Source organism: Plutella xylostella, chromosome 24 (assembly GCF_932276165.1).
Source record: "Plutella xylostella chromosome 24, ilPluXylo3.1, whole genome shotgun sequence".
Lineage (NCBI taxonomy): Eukaryota > Metazoa > Arthropoda > Insecta > Lepidoptera > Plutellidae > Plutella > Plutella xylostella.
Window position 1 is genome coordinate 719149 of NC_064004.1, and position 17736 is coordinate 736884.

A 17736-nucleotide genomic window follows, 5' to 3' on the forward strand; every position below is an offset into this window, starting at 1 on the left:
AAAAATTCCTCGATTTAAAAATAAAGGAAGCTAATCTTTCCTAAACCTAACGGGAATATGTATCTAAGAAACTGAAAACCCATTAATTAAATTAACTATGTAATTTATTCAACTAATTATAATAGCGTTATTAACAAAATCTTAAGTCTAAAGAGAGTACCAAAATTATTTCGTACTAAACATCATAATGCTTTTTAGCGATATGCGTTTCTAACGTATGTTTGGTCGCAAATGTCTTCGGACACTGACCACACGTATACTTGACTTCAGGGTCCTTCTTCACCCTGTGTGTTCTTTCCATATGGTTATACTTCGCAGACCTAGACTTGAAAGACTTCTGACAAGTTGTGCACTCGTAAGACCCTGAGCCTGGGACATAGTTGTGAACCTCAATAAGGTGATGTCTTCTCGTATTCCAACTCGGAAACCTCGGTTTATCCTTGCAATGAGTGCAGGTATACAAATTGGTTGGATGGTTAGCTTTGAAGTGTGCGCTTCTCTCCTCAGCCGTGGCAAAGGCCGCCACACACCGGTTACATTTGAATTTATTCTCGTGCGGTATCTTGGTATGCGCTAGTAAACTGGACTCTGTAATAAAACCTTCACCGCATGTGTCACAGACGAAGTTTTGGAAATGGACCAATGTGTGTTTGGAGAGAGAATCAAAGTCCGCAAATTCATTGGGGCACATAGCGCATTTGTAATGGATACCCTCTTTCAGGAAGAAGGGTAGGACTCCGTGCTGTCCGTCAGACGACAGCGGTTGCTGGTGGGCCTCTCTCAAGTGATCAACTAAACATTCCAAATCGGGGATAATTTCTAGGCACAGTTTACATTGTAAGTTCGTTATATCAATTTTAATGAAGTCGTTGCCGAGACGTTTGTAAAACGCCTTAGTGATATCATAATTTGCGTGTCTGGTGTTCATGTGGTGCCTCAGGCCATTGGGGTCGATGGACTGGACCCGGCAGAAGATGCAACTGAAGTTCTTCTGCCAGATTCTAAAAGGGTAAGCCGTGGAACATTTGAGAATGATATGGGCGTTGTTTCTCGAATTGCTAACTGAGGACTCTCGCGCTTTGTAATTTATTTTGAAGCATTTTACAACTCTGTTGTGGTTGCGCAAAGTGTTCTCAGTCACGAAGCTGCTTCCACATTTGTCACAGGTGAAGTTTTTAAAGTGATCTACGATATGTCTGTTGAGAAGTAGGAATTCAGAGAAGATCTTGTCACAGTACACGCAAAGCCACTCTCCGTTTGAGATTTCCTTGTAAGGGAATACACCGTATGGAACATCGAAATGGATTTTGATGCTATGTTCTTGACTCAAATGTTCCATAAGGTTATTCACGTTATCCATGTCAGCTGAGCAAATTTTACATTTCAAATCCGTAATGTCGATTTTTAAATATTCGTGCAGTTTACAGAATGCCTTGTTTATATCCATGTTTTGATGATTTGACCGATGATGATTCCTAAGATCAGACATCGAGTCATAGGTTTGGGAGCAATAGGAGCATTTAATCTCACTGTAACGTGTTTTGAAAGGGTAAGCGGTAGAGAACTTTAAAATAATTTCGGAATTCCACCGTTGAGCTTGGCCATGATTTATTATTATCTTGTATCCAGTTTCACTTTGGATTTCCACTTCAATATCCTGAATTGACCCTAAAAAAGAAAAAATACGAGTCAATATAGGCCATGCTAAATGCACGTTATTTTATACGTTATGCAAAAATGCGAATGATAGCAAATAAGTTAGGTATACGGTATGATTCGCTTTTGTTATCAGGGTTTGTAATGTTTCAATTATTTTGAAGAACTGTGTCTATATTAAGTTGAATATTGCACATTTAATGATTATAATTAGTTGACTAGGATGTCACTGATGCAAAACAATCAAAAAAGTATTAATAAAATGGTTAGTTTTTTAAATATTTGGCTTTTAAACATAAATTTTGGCAAAATTATAAAAAAAAACTTAAATAACTCAGAAATGGTTGAGTTTCGGATAATGCATTATGGGGTTCAATCGGCTGAAAATGCCTTTGTCTATAACCCATTTGAAGGAAAACATCGACTTTCCAATCACCCTGTATAATTATTAATAAGTGACTTGAATCGTATATTACTATTTTTCATTTTGTAATTGTATATTTTTTAATCTTATCAAATTTTATTCCTGCACCGCCTGTGGGTTGGGTAGAAAATGTTTTTGGCACTATCTACTACACTAATTTTATCATGTGTGCAATAAATAAATAAATAATAGGTATACTGTATTCATTCTTATTTGGCACAAAAGGTAAACAATCTTTGTGTGTCTATTTAATCAAAATACCACTAAACAAGTACCTAAACTACAGCCAAAATAAATGGTTCAATTACCAAAAACATAATTTTTGTTTGTAAGTATTTCATTTGTCAAAATGTTTTATTTTATAACTTAGTTTTTTTATTATTTCAAATAAAAAGACTCTCCAAGACTGCTCAAAATCCGTGACAAGTAAGAAAAAATACATTGTATGTAGGTATTACCGTTTCTAAGAATGTAATATGTTATTCAATTTCCGCTAATATCTCCAGCTTTTCGAAGCATCCATGCGTGTCAAAAACATAACGATTGGAATATATTCTATTCTATTCTACATATTCTTGCTTCACAGTTGCTTGACTCTTAAAGTCTTCCTCGTTGGCATGCGTTTTAAAGTGTTTTGTAAAAGCCTTCCTGTTAGGGAAAGACAATCCGCATGGGCAGGTTAACTTAATTTTAGGCATCCCATGCTTAACGTTCTGATGTATCTTCTTAACAGTCCAAGACAGGAACCGTTCACCGCATTCAGTGCAAACGAAGGGAAAGCATTTTTCCGAGGTCCTCAAGTGCAAAGTGCGAGATTTTTGGTCGGGAAAGGTTTTTTTGCATCTTTTGCAGACCAAATCCTTCGAGTGACTATACGTCACATGGTATTTCAAACTGCCTACAGTAATGTAACTCTTCCCGCAGACTTCGCAAAAATAATTTTTGTAGTGGGACGGCATATGCTTAAGCAGTGTTGTGAATTGGGAGCAAATCTCCTTACAGATGAAACAGGCCCATTTGTCTTCGTCAAAACAGAAAGGTTGCAGGCCAACGTCTGCGTTCAAATCCACTTTAGAGTCATGCTTTTTATATATATGCTGGGCAGCATCTTTAAGTGTACCAAAGGGAAGGTGGCATTTGCGACAGCGCAAATCTGTAGCATCAACTTTGACGTAATTCACGTTATTCTTAGAGTGTAAGAAGGCGTTTTGCGCTACAAATTTCGTATGTTTCTCATTCATGTGGAGCCGGTACAGTTTTGGCTTTTCGAATGTGTCGGAGCAGTACACGCACATCATGAGTTTCCCCCGCACTCGGAATGGGAAGGCAGTAGTGTGCTTCACCACGGCCAGTGCGTTCTTCCTTGCTTGCACTAGGCCTAGAACAAGAGTGAGAAATACTTATTTTAATTTATACTTTTTAGAGAATTTATTGTTTTGGGTAGTTTGTAGACTTGGTGCCAATTTCTCCATAGTCGGTTAGAGCATAACCAGAGAGTAATGGTTGACTTTTAACACATCTGTCATGAATTTTATATGGAGATGACGTATAATTGATAACCAATCCCTGTAATTATGTCAATTTCATTATTTTAATTAGTTTATTAAAGAGTAAGAAATGCAAAACAACCAAAAAAGTTATTAAAATATGGCTAGCTTTTTTATTTTCAGTTTTAAGCTTAAAATGTTAATCAAAATATTTAAAAAAAACTTAAATATTAAATGTCTTGGAAATGAATGTTTTGGATAATGCATTATAGGGTTCAATCGACTGGAAATGCCTTCCTCTACCACCTCCTGAAAGGATCAGGTCTACTTACCAATAACCCTGTATATTCAACTACAGTTGCTTTTTTTCACTCAGTACCCTAAACTAAATAAATATTCAGCAGTAACTTTAGGCCTAAATATCTTTTATATTCTGGTAAAGCCTTTTTCGTGTGAATTATCCCCTAATTGAGAATACCAGATGTAATCGTAGATACTTAACTTATAGATAGGTACCTATGATGTAATGATTTTGGAAAGCCAAATGAAACATTAATATATGAGGAAACATATTTATTTAATTAATTAAACACTTATTTAATTGATAAAAACAAAACTTAACGCCATCATATTGGCTTTACTTATACAAAAAAAATGGTACACAAAATGATGTTTTAACCTCCACAATTTTTTTTCCTGTTTCTATAACATTTTAAAACCTAACTTTTAACTTTGGGATTAAGGACCAATAACTATAATATCGTTATAGTTTAAGAAAGAATTAAACATTATTATTTGCAATATGATTAGATCTTTTAGGGCTGATTTTTCAATGGTCAGATAAGTGTTATCTGAAGAATAAAATTGTTGCTGTCATTGTCTAATACAAACATTCAGCTGTGACAGCAACAGTTTTATTCCTCAGATAACACTTATCTGACTTTTGAAAAATCAGCCCTTAGATAAAAAAATACTCAGACAACATCGTATTGGCTATCTAGCTAATTTATACAAAAATATTCTGTCACATGAAAAGACGTTTTAAAGTCTACGAAAAAGTTTCTTGGAAACATTGAAACCTATAGGTATTTAATATAGTCACCCAAAAGTCAGTGACGCTCGAGTATGTTAAGTAATTTTATAGTGTATATTTATAGTGTGTATTTTTATAGTGTGTATATTTATAATTTTAAATTGAAGTATGTCGGAATTTGAGACACTAATTTAATAAGAGTATTTTTAATTTTACTGCTCTCGTTAATTTAATAAAAAAATGTTAAGATCGGCTTAATGACGTCAGTGGCTTCCGTGCAGCCGTTGACGTCATCAAAATCGTACATTTTTATTCTCTTTGGTTGAAACTTTAACCTTGCGCGTCTTGACCGTCTTGAAGGATGAATTATATTTTCATTTTTGATAATATAATCGGAATCCTTGAATATTTTTTTAAAGAATGAGTCCCTTATTAGGAAGATAATTTCTCGAAACGGTTTTGGAATTAGCATAAAAAAATATACTTAACATACCGAATTTTACTCAAAATATCAACATTTAATCTGAACTCAAGCCAAATTTGGTTAACCGGGAAGTTAAATTACTTATAACACAAACATCACCTACAGTTTTCCATTGGTCTATATAGATTATATAATTTATATCATATTTTTTTATTACTTATGCTGAATTGCTATGTGTCTATTCAGCCCTTTGAGCCGGGTATAACATTTGCTACACTGTGTACATTTATACGTCCTATCCTTCGTATGACTGGCCATGTGGTCTTCCAATCGCGTTTGCGTGTAACACTTCATCCCGCATTCTTTGCACACAAACACTACTTTACTATGATGCAACTTGAAATGCACATAAAATCTATTTGATGTTGAGAACACTTGCTCGCATTCGGTACAAGGAAACGTCCTCACCGGCAGTGAATGGGCTGAAACACGGTGATCCTGCCTCAATCTCTTAGTGCGAAATCGCGTTTTACACTCTCTACAGCCATACTCGTAACATCTTTTTGAATTTTGCACGTGCTCCTTCCTAGCATCTAGAGTGTCAAACTCTTGCTTGCACCTTACACAAGGGTAACCCTTTAATGTGTGACGGTAAGTCATATGCACTAGCAAGCCTGGCTTCGTCAGAAAAGACTTGCCGCAAAGTTCGCAGACAAACGCCTTGTAGTGATCGACCACGTGTTTGGTCATCTGTCTGAGACCTGGGAAGTTTATGTCGCAGTAGCCACAAAGCAGCCTCCCGCCGTCATACTTGTTCGGTAGGAGTTCGACATCGGCTTCCGCGCACACGTCCAGATCGTGGGTATACTGCAGATGCTCAACAATGGCTTTTATGTTTCCAAGTGGAACGAAGCAGAGTCTACACTTGATGTCAGTGCAGTCAACCCTGAGCATCGAGTTGTTAAGATTATCAAACGCGGTCTTGAAGTCAAATGTTTCGTGTTCGTCGTTGATATGCTGCCGATGCATTGTGGGATCAGAGAAAGTATCAGAACAGTAAACGCAACAGATGGTGTCACCATCGAGCCTGTAGGGGCAAGCGGTAGTGTACTTCACTATATGCTCGGCGTTCTGCCTTGCCGCGCCATTTTTCAGGGAAGGCTCTTTGATGTCTAGAACAAAGAAACATGCTCAGTCAGTGACGCTAGTTTTATTAGTGTGTTGGGTTTAATCCGATAACTTTATTACGATGGAATACCGATATACTATTCTATTCGCAATCCCTCGAATATTCGCGAAAACACGAGTTACCAAATCATCCGCTTATCAAATTTACAATTCTGTATAATAAATATACATTTAATTGAACAAACACATTTAACAACAACAACTAAAACAGAAAATAATACAATAAGTACAACAAAAACTGCCACACAAAACAAACAATTAGAAATTAATAAGACATGCCTCCTGTGTCCTGAACAAGAAAGTATTCAGGTAAAGGGATAAGATTTCTGATTCCTATCTGTATTCTCATTATAAATTCGAAAAGAGAAACGAATTCTTGGCCAATATTTTCAACGAACTAGTTTTAATGATGGCTCGCTAGGTGACGCTTCATGGTTTTATCATAGGAAAAACAGTTGTCACACTTTGGACATTTGTAATTCTTCTCTTTCGTATGGCTGGCCATATGTTCTTGTAAACGCTTCGCAGTAAGCCACTTCCTTCCGCAAAATTTGCAGGCAAACATTTCGTTACTACTATGTTGAGACTGATAATGAACAAAGTATCTTCTTGACGTTGTGAATACCTCCGCACATACAGTGCACGGATACGTTTTGACCACAGCATGAACATCCGCCATGTGTTGCTGCCTCGATTTCCACGTCAAAAATCGATCGTCACACTTCTGCGGACACGAGTACGGCCAACATTGTCTAGAATTGTTCTGGTGCTCCTTCTTAGCCTTTTTATTTTCAAACTCCTGCTTGCACTTTGGACATGAGTATCCCTTCTTATGGTGTTTCGTCTTCATATGAAACAGAAGGCCGTATTTGGTCAGGAAAGGCTTGGCACAAAGGTCACAGATCACCGGCCGATAGTGAGCCTTCACATGAGTCATCAACTGCAAAAAGCCTGGGAGGTTTTTGTCGCAGTAGCCACAAACTAGTTTATCGTTTACATACTTATTCGGCACAATGGTTATACCACTATCCGCGCACACGTTCATATCGTGAGAGGACTGCAGGTGCATGATCATGGCTTTTATGTCTTGAACCGGAATGAGGCAAACTCTGCACTTGAGGTCAGTGCAGTCAACTCTCACCATCGCAATTTGTTTGAATGCCATCTTGTAATTAAATGTTTGGTGTTCTTCGATGACATGATGGCGGTGCAGTTTAGGCTCAGTGAAGGTATTAGAACAGTAAACGCAACAGATGGTGTCACCATCGAGTCTGTAGGGGCAGGCGGTAGTGTACTTCACTATGTACTCAGCGCACTGCCTAGGCGCGCCATACACGGAAGGCTTTATGAAGTCTAAAACAAAGAAACATCCTCTGTCAGTGACACTGCTGCTGATTTAACTCTGACTACAAAAAAATATGTGGGTTATGAATGGCTCACTTCATGATCAAGCCTTAAGCCGTATACCGTCAAGCTTGCAGGATAGTACTGGTACTTTAGCCTCTTTTATGTTTAAAAAATAACAATCCATGTAGGACAAATATTATGATAGAGACGGCGCGGCGTGACGCTTGGTCATTATGTGTGAACCTGTGAACCCCTTTATATGTATGTATAACGCAGGCATCTGGTTGAATCTCCTTTTTGATTGAATCAATAGCTCGTCCATTGAATGACGCTATTCAGTGTATCAATCAAATAGGAGATTCAACCAGATGACTGCGACATGAACACGTCAATATATTTATGAAAATATTATGTATGTTCGTAAAAACTTAAATTCTTTTAGTAAAGTAGGAGCCGTTCACGGTATTGAGACCAGGAACAAAAATAAGTTGCTTTTCCCCACACTCAGACTTTCGAAAACAAACACTTCATTCATGGGGAACTGTATACGTTTTTATAATAAATTATCAAACGAAACAATAAACCTTACTGAGAAACAATTTAAGAATTTTGTAAAAGCAACATTATGTAATAAAGCTTATTATAGTATAAATGATTATTTGAATGACAAAAACGCGTGGGCTTGTCCACCTCAGTTAAGGCTGTTGGAAAAATGAAATAGATACTTAAGTAAAATTGTACTAGAAATAAGTCAAAAAATGTATTAGATGTAAGGAAAAAGTTGAAAAGATGCTCGAGGAGTTTCTTTCGGCATTTCTTTCCTCCTTAAGGGTCTGCAATAGGCAATCGAGGGTTGGCATTGTCATAGAATTATGTAGTAAATGATGCTCTACAGCCTTGAAAAAAATCACACAGGTAGCCGAAGAGTCTAGCTAGGTGCTGAATCATTCGAATTTAAGTAAATGCTTATGGATAACTGTAAATTAATTACGAAAAACCAGTAAATCACACTCCCGTATTGTAACAACTGTGTCGTAATTATCAAGAATTTTCATATGATTCTTATCAAATTATAAAGAGAAATGCTTGGACTAGGCGCTAAATACCTTGTTTTTTAATAAACACACACTTATTTTGTGTAAATTAATCCCAAACTTGAGCAATTTTTTTCCCTCAAATCTTCATACAAATATCTATGGCGGCTTTCTGTGTTATAAAATCATAAACACAAGTGACGTTTGACTCAGTTGGCCGCTGGCCTCCAAAGAAGGGTCACGTCGGTTTAGGCAGCACTGACAGCTCGCGATCTTATCGTGTACAGATACAAAATCACTGCACATTGGTTGTCATTGCACTTTTTCAACTTTTATGACACCAACATAATTTGATTTGAAATTGAGGCTGCATAATTCTTCCAGTATATTCAATACATTAAATTAAATTAGATAGTGTGCAATATTCTCGTGACATTACAGTCTCGTAAAGGTCTGATGAGGAGCAGGAATATAGCGAATGGATCTAAGTGATGACAATACGCACGAACATTAGGTTAGGGATCAAAAATACAGTCTCTTGGTGCTAGTTGAGGTATGGTATGGTCTCGTGAGGATCTGATGAGGGCAGTAACACGGTGGTGGCTCAATTTTATTTCAAAGATGTTAATAGCTAAAAACATCGAGTTTGGGCTATTAAGTATGTTTTTCAGAGAGAGAGAAAGAGATTTTATTTTTCCTCTGGATGTGTTAGGTTTACTGGGTTTACTAAGTTTTATTTATTTATTTATTTAAACACTTTATTGTATGTATACACAAATTACACAGTTTAAAGTAAAAGTTAACAAGTACAAGAAAGAACAATACAAGTATATATATACAAAGGCGGACTTATCGCCTAAACGCGATTTCTTCCAGTCAACCTTTATGGTGTGGAAATAAAAGTAAGCCTATAACTCTTAAAATTAAATAAAACTACTGTATACACAGAGACAATCAAGTGTAACCTAATCCAAATTTAAATAAACATATCTAACTATAACCTAACATATTAAGTTCAAAGCTAAAAATAAATAAATATAAATAACTATTATGTACCTACATATATTAATTATCATGTTTTATATTAAAATAAATAGTAGTATACATATATAAATATACTATTACATATATAAATAAATTAATAGATAAATAAAATAGAATAAAACAATTACCATCCCAAGGTCTTATAATAATGTAATTTAAGACTATTTTTAAATACATTAAGTGATGACGATAGCCGTACCTCCACTGGTAGCGAGTTTCTTTATTATTCTGTTAATGGCATCAAGTTGTTATGTGTTCATAAGTAATAATTAAAAAATAAAATAAATAAAAATAAATTCGTAACGTAAAATTGTCAGTGACGGAATTTCTTCTATAGACAGTAGCCACAAAAAAAACAAACGATAGATGGCGTGATTTGAAGATAAAGATACATTTATTCGACACATAGACAGCAACAACAAAAAAATACAGATTTAAAGAAAAGAAACACATACTTATACAAAACAACAAAGAAAAAAAAGGATAGGTACACATCAAAATAACTGAAAAAAATATAAGCCCCAATTTACTTGTGTGGGACAGGGAGTACCATAATATTTTTTTTGGGGTACTCCCCATCTATGCGAAATATCAGCTTGATATCTTTACGGGTGGATTTCAACAAGTCCTAAAAAATCTTCATTTCCGTGGACTTTTTTATCTTAAGGTTTTTTATATTAGAAAAACGCTTTTATTAAAGTTTTTGTTAATGTTAGTGTTCTTACAAAATGGGTAGCAGATAAGTTAAAAACTGAATGAGATACGGATGATTAAAAATTTCGTGCCACGGCGATGAAACATGCGTTCACGGCAATGAAACAAGCGTCCACGGCAATGAAACAAAGGCCAACGGCAATGAAACAAACTCCCACGGCAATGAAATAACTGTATACAATGGAAATGAAAGAATCAATCCACTGCAATTTTTTAAAAAGACTGTGTGGGAAACGCAAACTTAGACAGGTATGTATGGCAGAAATATTTGGATAGATATTGGAACGAAAGAAACAACGACAGTATGTATAAAAAAATAAGAATATAGTATGGAATTCTCTAAGTAGCATTGTGGGGTCCGTATTGCGACGTATAAAACAAAATGTTTCATTTCACACTAATAACGTTCACAACATATGATAAACCTTACCTATAACATCTATATTTTCATAAGGTATAATATCCAATTCGTATACTGTTCATTTTATGTAAAATTCATAAAATATACTATAATATGACATAATCTGTGCTGAATTACACAACACCGGCAAAACACCTAGCACCAAAATATAAAGATAGGTGCGGTTAGGTGCACATGTTGGTCAGCTAAGCGTCTCCCTTCATAGCGCCAATAATAATAACGCAGTCAAAACTCCTTGCACCAAAACCCAAACATAGAGCGTCTCCCCATGTAGCCGCGCTTCGCTTTTGATGAACATGTGCACTTAACCGCTCCTCCTCACTTTTCTCGTCATCGCACCTATCTTTAGGTTGTGGTGCTAAAGGTTTTGATGGTGTCGTGTAATTTAACAGATTATGTGATACGATAAAATATTTTATGAACTTTATGCTAAATCATAGTATATTTTAATTGGTATAATAATATGAAATGTACATGTTATCATCATCAGCCTATAATCATCCAATGCTGGACATAGGCCTCTCCCAAGGAGCGCCACAACACTCGGTCCTCGGTCTTCCGAATCCAGCCACTACCGGCTACCTGCCTAAGCTTGCATATTTTGACAGCTATGTTGGTAACCTTAGTCCTCTGACGTATAACCTCTTTTCTGATACCATCCATTAGAGAAACCCCAAGCATAGCTCTCTCCATAGCACGCTGAGTGACTTTAAATCGGTGGACCAGTCCCACCATCAGTGTCCACGTATATGCACCATATGTCATAACTGGCAGAGCGCAATGGTTGAAGACTGTTGGATGCGCCTTTCAGCCTTCTTGTCGAAGTTGCTTCTGCCTAGCCGAATAGTCTGCCTTAGGTAGTCATATTATTGCACAACTTCGATAGTTGTCTCACGAACGATAACCGGCTCCGGTTTTATGTGAACATTCTACATGACTTTTGTCTTTTCCAAGTTCATACGGAGGCCTACACGGTGCAAGCAGCATTAAGGCCACTTAGCATCCAGCTGGGTTCCTGCAGAGTTGTTTGTTTTATTTTATTCTATTCTACTATCTGTGGGAGGTGTAAGTACCTGCACCTGGCTCTCTCGAATGGGACCTTTGTGCAATGTGCATATCCCGAAGGTCTAAGCTGCCTTTCTAAGCTTGGACTATTTCCCACCGCCCTGGTCCACAGCGGGTTGGTGGGTTCACATATTATCTAGATGTGCTAAATCTATAGGTAGATATGCAGGATTCATCACGATGTTTTCCTTCACCGTAAGAGTGATGGTATACATTGTATTTAAATTCAAAGGAACACATTGGTACATGTCAGTGCCGGAATTCGCACCCGCATAATTGGCGTGGGAAGCGGGTGCTTACCCGACTGAGCTACCACCGATCTTATTTATACATAACGTTCATTATAATTATGTTGTGATTATTATTATTAATGTAATATTATATATTTCGTTTTTATACATCGCGATACGCAACCGTTTTAACGCACTGCAAAAAGAGGTAATTTGACTAGTCCTGTAGGTAATGTCAGTGATCGGTAAAGATAAAGATAAAGATAAAGAAATATTTATTCGACACATAGACAGCAACAACAACAAAAAGAAAAATACAGAATTAAAGAAAAGAAATACATATACAAAATAACAAGGCCAAAAAAATAATAATAAAAAATTAACATGAGGCAAAAACAAAAATACAGGCAAAATATAAAACAATAACACAACGGGTTGCTGTCCGGAGTGTCGAAACGGCACCAGCTCAGCATGAGCTGTGGACAGTAAGGCCACAGCGCTGATTTTCAGCTGGCCAAATTTTGGCCTTTCGGTATTACCTGTATTACAGGTAAAAGATGGTAAAGATATTTTACTTTGCCTAATCATACATACCACGGCGATGAAAACATAAGTCACGGAAATGAATAACCTGGCCACGGAAATGAATAACCTAACCACGGCAATGAATACAAATTATTTAACAAGACATGGCAATGAAATTTTTTTCATTGCCGTGGCTTTTTTTTCATTGCCATAGCAAATATTGGCCACGGAAGCCACGGAAATGAAAGCATGGCGATGAAAACCAAGGCATTAAATATAAATAACTAAAAAAGTATTAACTATTCGAAGAAATAAAGACTTTATAAGGTAAATATTTTCAAAAAGCTTTCTTTTGAATGCTTATTCTAGAAGACAAACTTAATTTTATAGAAGTTATATCTATCCACGGCAATGAAAGAAAAATTGTCCAGTCCCCAAAAATTTTACTGATTTTCACTATTGCGCAAAAACGCGGGCACCGATGAACCTCCTGCCACGTCTAGAAGTTAGGCGACACTTGTAAGAAACGATTAGCGCACTCAGAGGGGCACCCAAGTTCATAGGTAAAACAATATCCTTGATCATGTTTAGGACACGGCGATGAACAGAAGTTCTGGGACACATGAATTTTCACTTACCGTTCGTTATATTCTTTATATATTTCAATAAATGTATTCCGTGACAATACTTTAACTATTAATGTATCAAATGAAACTAAGTTTAACTATCAATACTCAATATTTTTTCATCAATGAAGAATAATACAAAACGTGGTTACGTGGGGACAGACACGGCAATGAAAGATTTGGAGGTTAAATATTTTATTTAAAAATATCCATTAATCCTATTAATACAATATTTAGTGCTACACATAGATAACTATTTCACTTAACCGGAAAAAAATATTAGAAAATTATAACTTGGTTTTTTAGTACCGATTTCATTGATGCCACGCAATTTTTGGCCGCGGGAAATTCACCCTTACCCGTTTCTGAGAAAAAGGGCGGTGACAGACAGTCAGTCAGACAGACGGACAACAAAGAGATCCTATAACGGTTGCTTTTTTTCTTTTGACGTTCGAAACCCTAAAATTTAGTAAAAATATTATGCTGCTACCAAAAAATGTACTTACAGGTATTGAAAAAGCGGTATATAGTACTAAACAAATTATAAACAAACAAAAAACCCGACTGCACGCTAAAAAGATGAAAACAAGTCCCAATGTTAATGGAAAGTATCGTAGGCGGGGACCAGCAGAGGGTTCACCATTTAGCTGAATGTTACTTAGAAAACGGCCTTGAGTGGCGGTCAAGGTTTTTTATTTGTAACTTTTGTTGTTTTTATTTTATGAAATTTTACGTCAGTAGTTCATGATCATTTTTTATTTCAATAATTTTGGTGTTGTTATTTAAATACCTTCAATATGCATATTTTTGTAATGTGAAAATCAAGACACACACACACGGCAAAGTTGAATTATTATTTTTTCGATCATCACGTTATGTCCTCTAGAGGGCGCTATGTACATTTTAATGGAACGTCACATAGCCTATAATCATCGCGCCATTAATACGCTTCTAACAATACCTCATACATCAAAATCTATCAAGCCGTTTAGGCTACAGGAGGGAACAAAGAAACAGACAAACATACATATATACATACATACAATCAAAAAACATTACCCTCCTCCTTCGGCAGTCGGGTAAAAAGGAGTAAGACAGGGGGTCATTCTGAACTTTTGCTCTACGAATTTTGGAAATTAACAAAAAAAACCTTTTTCATAGAAACTTTGTTGGACATGTGACTTTTTACCATGGAAAACGAATATTTTTTTTCGCGAATTTTCCAATCTCGTATAACAAAAGTTGTTCAGAATGAGCCCTTGAGTCATCCCCTTTTGGCTTAGTATAGCCCTTTTGCGACACTATGTATTTACTTTGCTTTGTCGTCGGGGTTCATTTGGCTGGAGGATGCCCGAAATTTATTATCTACACTTTAATACTTGTAGTTACCTTTCTACAAGTAAATACCACATTTGTTTGAGAAAGCTAATCGGGTTCCGAGTATAGAGTAAAGTGGCACCCCTATTAATTTCTACTCTTTCCTGGTGCCTACCAGTGTAAGTAAGAATTATACTTACTTACCCTAAAATCACCCAAAATGTACTTGAACATAATTGTCAATAAAGTTGGCGAGTAAAAGTTTATCGACCCACTGTGCAAACTTACATGTGTGCGTGTCACTGCGTGTGCTGTGTGAAGAGCATTGAAAACCCAAAATTGGCGCGGCACGTCACCCTGTACGGGCCCTTAATGACGGGGCCTTTGTGAAATGGTGGTAGATTATGACTTTTGACAAGTAATTCTAATTCTACGTCGAAAAAATAAACGATTTCATTTCATACCAATAATTATTGCATAGAAATAGATAAACCCCCCAAAAATAGTTTCAGTCTTTTGACAGAACTTTTGTAGTGAAACTTAAGTAAGAAATACTAATTTGATCAGGCAAAAACGTACTTAACCTAAATTCATAACACCTACACACCTAATCGGATTTTTACCAGCTAAACAAAAAATTGTGGGATTATTTGTGGAAGACCATAACATAACTCAATGTAACAGATAGCTAAAGAAAACGAATGAAACAGTACGTGTAAAATAGTTATGTATGAAACACACATGTTATTGGCATAATATACAAAAGGGATACGATAAATTTTAACTATGGTTTTGATTCCAATGTGTGATTGCTTTTTTTTATAATTATTAGAAGTGCCTCTATTTAACCACCATTGTTATTATACGAACCATATTATTTATACGGAAATGACAACCGAACTTCGATACCAATATTTTCAAATCAACTACCTAGTTTTTATGGTGACTTGTTAGGTGACGCGTCAGGCCCCTAAGGTAGGGATAACATTTGCTACACTTCGAACATTTATACTTCTTCTCCTTTGTATGACTGACCATGTGATCTTCTAAACGCGTCTTTGAATAATATTTGGTCCCACAGTGATTGCACACGAATACTTCACTGCTATGGTGCAACTTAAAATGTATATAGTATCTTATTTGTGTTGGGAATACTTCCCCACATTCGGTGCACGGGTACGTCTTCACCGGCCCCGAATGGACGGAAACAACATGATTCTGCTTCAATTTCCATGTCAGAAATCGATCATTACACTTCCTACAAGTGTGCACCCAACACTGTCTAGAATTGGTCACGTGCTCTTTCCTAGCATCTCTCGTTTGAAACTTTTGCTTGCACTTGGCACATGGATAACCCTTGCCTCTGTGGTTGAACTCAGTGTGCAACAAGAGGCCAGGTTTCGTCATGAAAGATTTGCCGCAAAGTTCACAGATCAAGGCCTGGTAGTGAGTGGTAACATGGTTGCTCAACTGCCTGAAACCTGGGAGGTTTATATTGCAATAGCCACACAGCAGCTTTTCGTCTTCATACTTGTTGGGCAGAAGGGCTATGCCAGCGTCAACGATCACCTCCAGCTCGTGGCTAGAGTGCAGATGTTCAACAACGGCTTTTATGTTTTGGAACGGAACGAGGCACAGTCTGCACTTGAGGTCGGTGCAGTCGACTCTAAGATACGAGTTTGCGTTTAGATTAGCAAACGCTATCTTAACATCGAAGGTTTCGTGTTCGTCGTTGATATGCTGCCGGTGCATGGAGGGGTCAGTGAAAGAATCGAAACAGTAAACGCAACAGATGGTGTCACCATCGAGCCTGTAGGGGCAAGCGGTAGTGTACTTCACTATATGCTCGGCGTTCTGCCTTGCCGCGCCATGTTTCAGGGAACGCTCTTTGATGTCTAGAACAAAGAAACATCCTCGGTCAGTGACGCTGTTCCTCACTCGATACGTCAAGATGTTGGGTTTAAACCGACTTCTATTTGGAGTTTTTTAGATGGGAAACTCTAAAAGGAAGGGTATAACTAAATTATGATAAGTACTGTTAAATTATTCATAGGGCTTAGGGTTTTTAAAAGTTTATTTTTTATGGCTATTAATCAGATGTCGTCTAAGACCTCTAAGGTAGGGATAACATTTGCCACACGTTGGACACATATACTTTTTTTCTTTCGTATGACTGGCCATGTGGTCTTCTAACCGCTTCTTCGAATAACACTTCATCCCGCATTCGTTGCACACACACATTTCATCACTATGATGCAATTTAAAATGATAATAGTATGTTATTTGCGTTGGGAACACTTCCTTACATACGGTGCACGTGTACGTTTTCACCGGAACCGAATGGACCGAGACCACGTGTTCCTGCTTCAATTTCCATGTCAGAAACCGGTCATTACACTTCTTACACGAGTACGACCAACATTGTCTAGAATTGTTCAGGTGCTCCTTCCTAGCTTTTGTATTTTCAAACGCCTGCTTGCACTTTGGACATGGGTATCCCTTCTTATGGTGTTTCGTCTCCATATGCGACCGAAGGCCGTGTTTTGTCAGGAAAGACTTGGCACAAAGCTCACAGATTAACGCCCGATAATGAGTCTTCACGTGGTCTATCAACGGCAGGAGGCCTGCGACGTTTATGTCGCAATAGCCACAAACAAGTTTATCGTTTATATACTTATTCGGCACAAGGGCAATACCGTCATGCGCGCTCACGCCCAGATCGTGAGTAGAACGCAGGTGCGTGAGCATGGCTTGTAAATCTTGAATCGGAATGAGGCAAAGTCTGCACTTGAGATCAGTGCAGTCAACTCTGATGCTCGTGTTCCTTTTTGGGATCTTAAAGTCAAAGGATTTATGTTCTTCCATAATGTGCAGCCTGTGATTTTTTGGATCAGTGAATGTATTGGAACAGTAAACGCAACAAATGGTGCCACCATCGAGCCTGTAGGGGCAAGCGGTAGTGTACTTCACTATATGCTCGGCGTTCTGCCTTGCCGCTGCTTTCCCAGAAGGCTCATTGATGTCTAGAACAAAGAAACAACCCCAGTCAGTGACGCTGCCTATCAACTTGAGTCAGTGTTATGATAGATTGTCGAAATTAATTACCTAAGTCCGAGTTAGTAAACTCGGACTTGCCTTAGTAACAGTTAATGGATCCCCCTGAACGTTAAAAATGAGGTCTTTATATAAAGACCTAGTATT

At 37.1% G+C, this 17736-nt stretch overlaps 1 protein-coding gene across 19 annotated transcripts in view; it reads right to left on the bottom strand.

Moving 5' to 3' along the window:
* LOC105398720 (gastrula zinc finger protein XlCGF57.1) overlaps nt 1-17736 on the bottom strand; it is a 95618-nt gene that overhangs the window by 21843 nt on the left and 56039 nt on the right. The window contains exons 5-6 of one of the 19 annotated variants that reach the window (XR_007267688.1): nt 2539-3458; nt 1536-1668 (exon numbers count right to left, since the gene is read on the bottom strand). The exons of 12 other annotated variants lie outside the window; for them this stretch is intronic. Coding sequence is in view for 5 of the 7 variants with exons in the window: in XM_011570893.3 (XP_011569195.3) it covers nt 176-1668 (1493 nt within the window). In the remaining 2 variants the exon portion in view is untranslated. Of the gene's footprint in view, nt 1-86; nt 1669-2484; nt 3459-6215; nt 7566-14908; nt 16431-16463; nt 17559-17736 lie in introns of those variants that run through there. 6 more of the 19 variants (XR_005254079.2, XM_011570893.3, XM_038110818.2 and 3 more) reach the window with 6 other exon arrangements.